The sequence below is a fragment of the Pollachius pollachius genome (assembly GCF_949987615.1).
Source record: "Pollachius pollachius genome assembly, chromosome: 3".
Taxonomy (NCBI): domain Eukaryota; kingdom Metazoa; phylum Chordata; class Actinopteri; order Gadiformes; family Gadidae; genus Pollachius; species Pollachius pollachius.
The window spans coordinates 820,793-832,664 of NC_136936.1; the positions used below are offsets into that span (position 1 = coordinate 820,793).

At 51.7% G+C, this 11,872-nt stretch overlaps 1 protein-coding gene across 3 annotated transcripts in view; it reads right to left on the reverse strand.

Moving 5' to 3' along the window:
* Positions 1–5,029: 5,029 nt before the first annotated feature.
* egln2 (egl-9 family hypoxia-inducible factor 2) overlaps positions 5,030–11,872 on the reverse strand; it is a 17,558-nt gene continuing 10,715 nt past the window's right edge. For all 3 annotated transcript variants that reach the window (XM_079731522.1, XM_079731521.1, XM_079731523.1), the window contains exons 3-6: positions 8,598–8,717; positions 7,911–8,047; positions 7,084–7,151; positions 5,030–6,720 (exon numbers count right to left, since the gene is read on the reverse strand). In XM_079731522.1, the coding sequence (XP_079587648.1) occupies positions 6,671–6,720; positions 7,084–7,151; positions 7,911–8,047; positions 8,598–8,717 (375 nt within the window). In that variant the 3' untranslated portion in view covers positions 5,030–6,670. The remainder of the gene's footprint in view (positions 6,721–7,083; positions 7,152–7,910; positions 8,048–8,597; positions 8,718–11,872) is intronic.

The following is an 11,872-nucleotide window of genomic DNA, read 5'->3' on the forward strand; positions in this document are numbered from 1 at the left end:
TAAAGGGATGCTGCTCAATGACTCTCACATTCCTCTGCTTGCGATCATTGCGATTCACCATGTATTGATCCATTCATTCAAAAGAACGGGTGCATTACGGTATCATTTTCATAATATTGTTCATAGCCTAATAAACATTTCAGTTGCATTAGTATTTAATTTTTCATTTGCTTGTTCGGCTGTGTGACAGTTAACAATGTTGGTGTATTACAATTATTTATGTGGGTAGGCGACTCAAACCTCGTTGCTGGTCGATGTGTAACCATTTATTTGTGTATAAATTATTGATTGCATTTTTATAAATAGTTGGAAGGAATCTGTTTCTTAAGCAATAACATTGAACTGTATTTTTTCTAGGCCAACATACATTTACTATGTTGTTGGTGTTATATGGAGCAATCCTTCATAGTTATGAACTAACTTATACTTCCATGGTCGGTAAACAATGCGACTGCGACCGCTCAGACCTCTCGCTTATGATGCAACAATGCTAGAAAACAATTACTATTTCTGCATCCGGTACGTCATGAACTAGGGCGTGGCTAGGCTCCGATATGCGGAAGCAAATCTCTCCTTGATGTTGCCCTGCGACATTGAGCAGTTTTCATAGGAATGAATGGGCGCCATTTTGGAATCCGCTGTCCATTCTATAATATGTCCATGGTATCTACTTTGTATCACATTAGAGATCATCTCAAATCCCGTTCGCTGTTCAATTTGCTGCTTCATGCCGTGGCCGACAGTACTGCAACATTGTTCTGACAATACACCAATGTTTTTGTAAATTACAGTACAGTAATTGCACTGATAAGTAAAATGAAAAACACTACAGTAAGAAAATGTTTAGACTGTTTTTAAGGGGGATGTAATGATGAAATCAGTGCAAGTAGTACAAAAAGGTAACAAAGCATATTTATTTTTTTACTGTAATACAGTAAAATGCTCTGACACATGACTGAAGTGTTTTGCCAGTTGAGTTTGTACAGGGGAGAAGTGAGTTCAAATCAATATCAAGATGTTCACAAACAAACGATCGGCAGTGTGTAACGTTATCAACTATAGGTGTACAGTATGACTCTGGGAAGCTGGGATTGTGAGTTTAGCCCATTGGAGCTCATTGGATAGACAAATATGCATTGTATCCTATTCTGATATGATTGTGTCAATGCAATATTTATGATATATTCACAGTATTGTGTTACAATATGGCAACAGTCTTTATACTATATGTAGGCCTACCACCTTATTGCAACTTTAAAAAAGAAAGCTATTTCTAAGCAATTGTATACATTGGAATATGTAACATGGCCTCATAAAGCCAAAACGTATGTAAATAGTATTTTGTTGGAAGTGTTTTGAATTGATCACACCAGTGTTTAATTGATGCTCTCTAAGATATATTCATTTGATAGCTGTGTTAACTGTTTGATGGGAAAAAACAGTTTTGAGAAGAATTTGTGTAGTTTTGACCAAATGATTAATTCTTCTCAGGTTTGTGTTTGGAGTTTTGAGAAATTGAGCTATAGTCTCAGAAAACGTGTTTAAACAATTGAGAAAAATTGTAAACATACTGTCAAATTATATTTACTGTTTGTCAACCGTTTGTCAACCCTACGCAGTGTTAGAGAGGGACCAGATCCTCACTCTGTGGTTTAAGATGAATACAGGTTCTTAACCTTCCTGATGGTTCCTCTGTAGCAGACCGTCGTTCTCCTGCATTCCTTCATTCCACTCTCTCAGCCAGCCTCTTCCTCATGTCATTAGGCACACACAAACACTCATGCACACACATACACCACACACACACAAACAGACACAAGCACAAGCAATATGCACACACACACACACACACACACACACACACACAAACAGACAAATACTCACACACACACACAGGCACAAGCAAGTACGCACACACACACAGATAAACAGACACACACACACAAAAACACAACAAGACACACGCACACATGCAAATGAAAGCAAACACATACACACAAACAGGAACACACACATGCAAGCACTCACATACACACATGCTTGCACACACGCACACAAACACCCCGGCCTGCAGTCATTGAAGCCTGTGTTGTGGTGATTCTGCTTGGTGGAGGAGGGACTATTGATCGAACCAAGACGTACCTCACACCCCAGGGGACCGGTCATACACCCCCCCCCCCCTCGTTATTCTCATCCATCCTGAGCAGGCCTATCGCCATGGCAACTACTGACATGACCTTAGCATGAAGGAGGACACACATTGCTCAGCCTATTTACCTATGTACGTACATATGTATGTATGTACAGTGTGTAAAGTATGTATGTATGTGTATATATATATATATATATATATATATATATATATATATATATATGATATATATTGCCTAACAATCTTGACATTGTCTCGAGTTCTCCTCTTACACAAGAGGGGAACGACTGCACTGCTGCACTTTGTTATGACGGTTATACAAACAAAAATAGAACCATACTGGTTTCCAGTACAAACCTAACGTTCAGAGTTTATTTAACAAAATGGAGAGAAAAACAAGAGAGAGAGCAAGAGAGCGAGAGAGATGCGGAGCGCAACACAATTTTAGGCTAATAAAAGACGTTTAATGTGAAAGTACGTCTGGAGGAAAGAGCAGGCCAATTAAAGAGCGCTAGATGAGCCCACCAGACCCGCCCCCCAGAACCAGAGCAGGGGATCGGGTTTTCATTACAGGGAGATGACTGCCAGACGGCCAATTTCACGATGCGCCCTGTGGGGGGGCATTAGAGTTCTGATTTAGAGGCAGCAAACAATAAATAAAGGAATGCTGCTTCATTTAAAAGAAATCCCAGTCTCACATACATAATAACCCTGGTACAGGTACAAACAGCGTGCGTGTGTGTGTGTCCGTGTGCAAGAAAGTGTGTTTTTTGTGCGTGCGTGCGTGTGTGTGTGTGTGTGTGTGTGTGTGTGTGTGTGTGTGTGTGTGTGTGTGTGTGTGTGTGTGTGTGTGTGTGTGTGTGTGTGTGGGGGGGGGGGGGGGGGGGGGCTGTGTTTGTGGAGGAGAGAGGTAGCGATCGAGTGAGAAAGAGCGAGAGAGATACATCGTCTCTCAGGCAAGGCTGCATGCCTTGATCTTCAGATAAACGTTATTCTACAAGCCGAGAGCACTGAGGTTGGCCTGCTGCTGTGGATTGTAGTTGATCTATTCTGCCCTCTGCTGGTTGGATGCAGAAGGCATGGTAATCTTAGCGATGACCGGAATTTCCAAGTTATGCTATTTTCCATGCGGGCTTCGAACCACAAACCTGCATTTATCAGTGTGTTTCAGCCCTTAGGCTCATAACGGTCAATGATCCTAGTCACAGGAGGCCTGTGGAAATATGAATTAAGTAAATTAATCACAATAGTAGCCGTCATAGGCTTATTACAAGAACACAATATATAAAACACACAACAGCAGCGATTCAAAGTGCCAAGATGGCAGAAGGAAAGTGTCTTCATCAGTGTCTGTGTGGTCTCGGAGTCTAGAGTCTGACGTTCTGAGCGCTGCGAACAGGGTGAATCAGACTCCAACATGGCTTGCCTGGAGTCTTTTATGATGTTTTGTGCGGTAGAACAAGGCATTGTGTGCGGTAGAATATGCCCCTGGTTGTTAGAACCCGCCCCTTTTTGTTAGCACCTCGCCGCGGGCTGTGGAGAGACCGGCGTGTCTTCAGCGCCCTCTAGACGACAGTGCGGGATCTGCACGCACAAGAAGAGACTCCCCATCAGTCGGCATTTGTCGGCGTTTGTAAACACAGGAGGTCATTTTCCATGTCTCTCCACTTGTAAAGCCAGCGCTGCGTCACCTGATGGAGGTTTCTTGAATAGTTCTTCATTCAGGCCGCTGAATAAAGCAGAGGTTAACTACAGCAGCAGCTATGGGTCTGAATCTGCCACAAGGAGCTGTAGCTCATGACTGCAGACTCGTGTCCCCATATGCATATCAGGGGAACCAAGGAGGTCCCAACGCCAAGGTGGGGAACCCACGTGGTCCCGACCCAAAGGTGGGAACCCCTGCTTTGAAGTGTGTAAAGAGTCTGGGCTCAGAGCAGTCTAGTGGGACTCCATCTTGGCCCCGGTCCTAGATAGTCTGGGCTCAGCCTTGGGTCTCCATCTTGGCCCCGGTCCTAGAGAGCCGTTGGACTCCATCTTGGCCCTTGTCCTAGAGAGCCGTTGGACGCCATCTTGGCCCCGGTCTTACAGCTGGCCCAGTTGGATTCCTCAGGTTGTCATGTAGTGCTTATCACATCATTAATTCTATTTGGACGGCCATGTCAGGTGTACAATGCGAGGCAGGTGAAACAAAAGGCTGAAGGCCCACTTTAGTAACTAACCCTAACCCTAACCCTATGAGTTCCCCCTATGAGTCCCAGTGCGTCCACCAGTGGGCTCTCCCAGAGCTCCCAGTCCGTCCACCAGTGGGCTCTCCCAGAGCTCCCAGTCCGTCCACCAGTGGGCTCTCCCAGAGCTCCCAGTCCTTCCACCAGTGTGATCTCCCAGAGCTCCCAGTCTGTCCACCAGTGGGCTCTCGCAGAGCTCCCAGTCTGTCCACCAGTGTGCTCTCCCAGAGCTCCCCATCCTCAAGCTCTGGCCGCGCTCCAGTAGCGTGCGAGCGCAGGAGGAAGTATCTGTGCAGACTTGTTCCACACCAGAAGTGGGCGGCACTAAGAGCACAGAGATTACAAAGAGCATTGTCCTGGCTGTTTGTCTGACCCTGTCCTGGCTGTTTGTCCTGGCTGTTTGTCTGACCCTGTCCTGGCTGTTTGTCCTGGCTGTTTGTCTGACCCTGTTCCCCTAGCGCATTAGCAGAGCGCTAAGCCACCAGCGGTCCAGTGGACCTCCAGAGGATTCCCCAACGTACCTTCTGTGACCTCATGTTGACGGCTGTCAACCCCGTCTGTTAGCCTCACTCTGATGCAGCCATCGCCCTGTGGCGACATCTGAAGCAGGAGGTCAGGGTTGGGAGGGGAGAGAACACACAAGGACGCTTCATGTACACAACAAACATGTTTAATAAAATACTGCAAAGTCCTGAAAAATTAAGCAAACTATCTCTTTGTTGTCACGTTTCTATTGCATCTGAATCATAGAAGCCACATATTAAATGCGTTAGATTCGATTTTCATTTTTTTCATTCATAACAAAGGTCAAACAGTAAAGTGCTTTCTTTTCACAATAGTCTCCTTCACACACACCAAATCAAACGCAACGCAGTAGTTGTAGTTTTGCACTGCGGTTCACGTCCATTGCAGGTCTCTGTGTCTCTGTGTGCCTCAAGTTCTGTGAATCCGAGGTCATGAATCAGCAAAGTGTTAAGCTCCATTTGATACTCATCTGGTATTTACAGAAATCGGTTGTGCAACTTGTGCATCTGTCCCAGTTTTTAAGAAAAAAAATTAATCAAAGTTTTAACTTTTAAGTCACTCACACACACACACACACACACACACACACACACACACACACACACACAGTTGATCATAGTCTACTAACTCAGCCCAGAGAGGAGGTTGTCAGAGTTCTGACGCCTCTGCCTCACGTTCTGTTGGACCCACTGCGACTCCTCTGAATCAGCCATCCACCCTAGGTCAGTAAATACAATACCACACACCTTAGAGATCAGAACCCTAGGTCACACCATCTGCTGGAGATGAGCTAGAGTCTTTAGTCCGGCTGAGCAGCGATGGTGCGGCTCTGTTCTCCATAGCGCTGAGCGGCCCTCGACTCTGGAGCCTCCATCCTGGGAGAACCTCCCCGTGGGGTCAGGCTCAGGCTCAGGGAGCTGGAGGAGCAGGGAGGAGGTCCACCACAGCAGGGTCCAGGCCCGCTCTGGAGGAGCAGGGAGGAGCAGGGAGGAGGTCCACCACCGCAGGGTCCAGGCCCGCTCTGGAGGAGCAGGGAGGAGGTCCACCACCGTAGGGTCCAGGCCCGCTCTGGAGGAGCAGGGAGGAGCAGGGAGGAGGTCCACCACCGCAGGGTCCAGGCCCGCTCTGGAGGAGCAGGGAGGAGCAGGGAGGAGGTCCACCACCGCAGGGTCCAGGCCCGCTCTGGAGGAGCAGGGAGGAGCAGGGAGGAGGTCCACCACCGCAGGGTCCAGGCCCGCTCTGGAGGAGCAGGGAGGAGCAGGGAGGAGGTCCACCACCGTAGGGTCCAGGCCCACCGGTCGACAGGACCCCATGCATCTCCACCTCGCTCCCCGGCCGTTCCCAAGGCCACAGGGAGCAGAGGGCCCGTGTTAGTGGCTGGGGGGCGGGGCTGCAGGTCACCCCACACCTCTAGTGATTGTTCATTGATGATCAATCACTAGAGGTGCGCCGCTCAAAGGGTTCCCTGGCGGAGAGCGAGCGGAGAGTGACGAGGGAGGGAAGGTACAGAGCCGGGTTCCGTCCGTCTGTAAACACTGCAGGACCATCGGGTTCAGTTCTTCTCTCTATGGACGGTCACTCTGAGGGGTCCTAGAGGACCCTCCTCCTTTTGTACAAGACCAATCAGGCGCTTAGAAAACGGGCTTGTTCACAGCTTGTTCTGGGTGATGGACGGATGGCTGAGGGGAGGGGCTTGCACAGTTGAACGTGATTGTGGGCGGGTTCCCGGCAGACCTGAAGGCACAAGGAGGCTGGCCATTGGTCGAGCTCATGTCCTGCTTTGAGTGACGGTCACCTGGAGGCCCTTCTGTCCGGTCGCTATGGAGACAAGGAACACAAAAGGTAGACCGTTAAGAAGGTGAGACTCCGAAAGCAAGAAGGTGAGACTCCGTAAAATCTGTTGACATGGTGGCACACAGCGACAGCTGTAAGCATAATTCCACTGTTCTTTTTTTACCCAGATTATTAAAATAATCATGCAATAATCATAGCGATCTCACCCTTCATAAACACTGATGGGACAGCCTGATTTAGAATGACAACGTCAGGAGTGTCACTGAAATGTAATTTCCTTGGCACTGCTCAGATCAGAGCTCTATGAACTGAATGAGTCTCTTTGAATCCTATTCCCATCGCTTTGGATAGGGATAGGATTCCCCCCCCCCCCCCCCCGAGGCTCACCAAGCCGGTGCTTCTCCTTCGCCTCCGTTCTCTCCTTGGCGTCGAAGTACCACACCGTGATGGCGTAGCTGCAACACAAGGAGGAGACGGTTAGCTTAGCATCAGAGCTGCTGATCCACCCCAGAACCCTCTAGAACCACCCTGTGTGTTCTAAGAGCCGCTGATCCACCCCAGAACCCTCTAGAACCACCCTGTGTGTTCTAAGAGTCGCTGATCCACCCCAGAACCCTCTAGAACCCTCCTGCGTGTTCTCACACCCTGCAGCCTGAGGCCAGCAGAGATGGGATCGCCGGCCGGTCGGCAGAGGGCCGGTCTGACCGTTCCCCTGTGAGGCTCTGTTGTTTATTCCTGCCCCCCCCCCCGTCCTCAGGAAACCCTTCTTCCTGCGTGTGGCCACACCCTTAACCCCTCCCAGGCGAGCAGGGGGGGTTAAGGGTCTCTATGTCTCTTCATAGTGAGATGAGGCACCATTAGCACGCTAATGTTATCCCAATAAGATATGGGCTCCGATGGGCCTTCTCTGCCTCCAAAGGAGTGTGTGTCTGTGTGCTTCAGTGTGTGTGTGTGCGTCACGGTGTGTGAGCACAACCCTGTGTTTGTGCAACAGTGTGTTTGTGCGCTACAGTGTGAGTTTGTGCGACAGTGCGTCTGTGTGCTACAGTGGGTTTGTGCAACCATGCATTAGTGTGTGACAGTACGTTTGTGTGCAACATCACGTTTGTGTGCGACCCTGTGTTGCGACCGTGCAACCGTGCGTGTGTGCGACAGTGCGTGTGTGCGACAGTGCGTGTGTGCGTCAGCGCGTGTGCATCAGTGTGTGTGCGTACCGAGTGGCGTAGGCAGGCTTGACCTCGTGGGGGTTCCGGCGGTCGGACCAGAAGATGAGCAGCCGGTCGAACAGCGGCTCGATGTTAGCCACCACGTTGTGACCCTCAGGGTAGATCTGGAGCAGACCGCCCTGCTTCTACACACACACACACACACACACAGCCGCACGCACACACACACACACACAGGCGCACGCACACACGCACACACACACACACACACACACACACACACAGGCGCACACACACACACACACACACACGTGTGTGTGTAAGTAAACATATTCACCTGCGACTACATGCACCAGAATCTGTATAATGCATGACATCATACATGTCAACATACCGTATAGCGTCCACATTAGTCTCAGTAAGTGCGTGTGCCTGTGTGTGTGTGTGTGTCACTGTGTGTGTGCGTGGGTGTGTGTGTATGTGCCTGTGTGTGTGTGTGTGTATGTGCCTGTGTGTGTGTGTGTGTGTGTGTGTGTGTGTGGGTGTGTGTGTGTGTGCCTGTGTGTGTGTGTGTATGTGCCTGTGTGTGTGTGTGTGTGTGTGTGTGTGCGTATGTGTGTGTGTACACATTAGTCTCAGTAAGTGCCTGTGTGTGTGTGTGTGTGTGTCACTGTGTTTGTGTGTATGTGCGTGTGCGTGTGTGTGTGTGTGTGTGTGTGTGTGTGCATGCTGTACCTGGACGTCCCAGTCCTTGTTGAGGTAGTAGATGCAGGTGATGCAGCGGCCGTCCCCGTTGGGGTTGTCCACGTGGCAGACGTACCCGGTCCCGTCGCCAGGGTAACACGCCACCATGGCCTGCCAGAGAGACGCGCTGTTAGAACAGACCTCCTCCTCCTCCTCCTCACCCTCCTGCTCCTCCTTCTGCTCCCCTCCTCCTCCTCACCCTCCCTCTCCCCCTCCTCCTCCTCCTCTTCCCCCTCCTCCCCCTCCCCCTCCTACTCCTCTCTTCCTCCCTTCCTATCCGCCCTCCCTCCTGACGCTGTGGCCTTTGACCCTTCAGTCGCTGAACAAAGCCTCCAATCAGAGGTCAGCGAGGAGAACGCAGACAGGAAGTGATGCGATGCACTCAGAGAGGAACAGGAAGGTGTCGCTGACGTTCCCGTCTGCGGACCCTTCCTGAGTGCTAACAATGCTCCGGTATCTCCCCTCCCCCCGTAAGGAGACCAGGGGGAGACCAGGAGGGAGACATGGGGGAGACCAGGGGGAGACCAGGGGAGACCAGGGGAGACTAGGAGGAGACTAGGAGGAGACCAGGGGGAGACCAGGGGAGACCAGGGGGAGACTAGGAGGAGATCAGGGGAGACCAGGGGGAGACCAGGGGGAGACTAGGAGGAGACTAGGAGGAGATCAGGGGAGACCAGGGGGAGACCAGGGGGAGACTAGGAGGAGACTAGGAGGAGATCAGGGGAGACCAGGGGGAGACCAGGGGGAGAACAGGGGGAGACTAGGAGGAGACTAGGAGGAGATCAGGGGAGACCAGTGGGAGACCAGGGGGAGACCAGGGGGGAGACATGGGGGAGACCAGGGGAGACCGGGGGGAGACTAGGGGGAGACCAGGGGGGGACCAGAGGGAGACCAGGAGAGACCAGGAGAGACCAGGGGGAGACCAGGGGGGAGACATGGGGGAGACCAGGGGGAGACTAGGGGGAGACCAGGGGGGGACCAGAGGGAGACCAGGAGAGACCAGGAGAGACCAGGAGAGACCAGGGGGGGACCAGGGGGAGACCTGGAGAGACCAGGGGAGACCAGGGGGAGACCAGGAGAGACCAGGAGAGACCAGGGGGAGACCAGGGGAGACCGGGGGGAGACCAGGAGAGACCAGGGGAGACCAGGAGAGACCAGGAGATACCAGGAGAGACCAGGGGGACTGGGACCTCCTCAGGGCTCCGCCCCCGGACCCCCTGGTCCATCAGGCGTGCTGCGGGGTCGTTGGTCCTCCTGCTGAGGGGGACAACGGCCCCACAACATTCCAGGGGCCGTGAGGTCTAGATGAACTGTAGTGTTGATACCAAACACTGCTCCAGAGGATAGCCACCACACGTGTTAAACATCACAAACACGCCGTAGATCAACCCATATGTCCGTATATGTTGACATCCGTATACCAACACGGACATAGAAGAGCTAACCCTAACCCTCCTCCACCAAGGTGCAGCACCTCGGTGCCACGCCCGACCCTGATCCATCCACTCAGATCAATCAACCAATCAGATCAAGCTGCACTCCGGGACGAGAGAGCTTAACATACAGAGAGAGAGAGAGAGAGAGAGAGAGAGAGAGAGAGAGAGAGAGAGAGAGAGAGAGAGAGAGAGAGAGAGAGACAGAGCGAGAGAGAGAGAGAGACACACACAGACAGACAGACAGACAGGCAGACAGACAGACAGACAGACAGGCAGACAGACAGACAGGCAGACAGACAGACAGACAGACAGAGAGCTAGAGACAGAGAGCTCTCTCTCAGGGCTGACTGAAGGATAGGATCTCCACGTTAAGCTCTCCATTTCGCGTGGAAACAAGAGTAGCATAATCCACTGGTCTCATCTCTCAGTCTGAGACGTCATCACTCAAGGCGGAGGAGGGAGATGGATGGAGGAGGGAGGAGGTGAACTAGGGTAACGGAGGATCCAGATTCTTTGCTCACTTGTGTTGTCAAAATAGTAAATACATTTTAAAATGTATTTACTTCTCCTTTTCAGCCGGCCTTTGTGAAGCCTAGGCTGAAGCCAGTGGACGATGGTACCAGTGGGTATGAAGCTCAGAGGAGTTCCATCAGATGAGGTGAAGGCCGCTGGGAGTGGGAGACACTACGGCCTGATCTCATTACAGCCACGGAGCCTCCGTCAGGGGTTCATTAACCCAGACGGCTGGCTGGAGGCACGCTGCCGCCCACACACAGGGCCCCTCGCACGCACACACGCAGGCACGGACACACACGCAAACACGCACGCACACACGCAGGCACGGACACACACGCAAACGCGCACGCACACACACAAATGCAAGCACACACGCTCGCATGCACGCACATGCACACAGTCAATTAGTAGAATTGTGGAATAAAGTTGATACAATTGAGATTTAAACATTCAGAGTATTCATTCATAGCAGTCATTAATAAATAAGAAGCTTCTGTTCTGGTGATTTCTGACTGATCTCCCATTGAGAGAAGCTATTTATAGATGAGAGAGAAGTGAACATGGAGCTCTGTGGCAGCGCCTCACTTTATCTTGATGCTGGGGAAACGCACCCTAGAGCAGTCTCTGTTCCCTCAGTGTATCTGACCACGCTTATGAACCCCAATTTAACCTATTAGCATGTAGCACGCCACAGCAGAGACAGCACAGCCCTAGCCTGCAGCGTAAACACACACCAACATAAACACCAAAGCCCATATCTGCTGCGACCTATGAGAGAGCAGCCCGCCCCTCCAGTCAAAAGAGGTGTCACTCAAAGTCAACTTAATGCAAAGATATTTCACACGCATAAAACAAAGTTTAGCGCCCCCACATGACCCCCCAAAACGAGTCACCACATGACCCCCCCCCACGACCCCCTGAACACCGACACGTCCTCGGATTGGCCCCCAGGCGAGAGAGGGCCCGCCTCCGAGGCCCTCTGCGGGACAGACAGAACAGGCTGTTCCAGCAGACAAACGGACGACTGATAAGAGCTGCGGTGACACAGGAGTAGGAGGAGGAGGAGGAGGAGGGGGAGGAGATGGAGGGGGAGGAGGAGGAGGTGGGGGAGGAGGAGGAGGAGGAGGAAGAGGGGGAGGGGGAGGAGGAGGAGGAGGAGGAAGAGGGGGAGGGGGAGGAGGAAGAGGAGTAGGGGGAGGAGGAGGGGGAGGAGGTAGAGGAGTAGGGGGAGGAGGGGGAGGAGGAGGGGGAGGAGGAAGAGGAGTAGGGGGAGGAGGAGGAGGGGGAGGAGGAGGAGGGGGGAGGGGGAGGAGG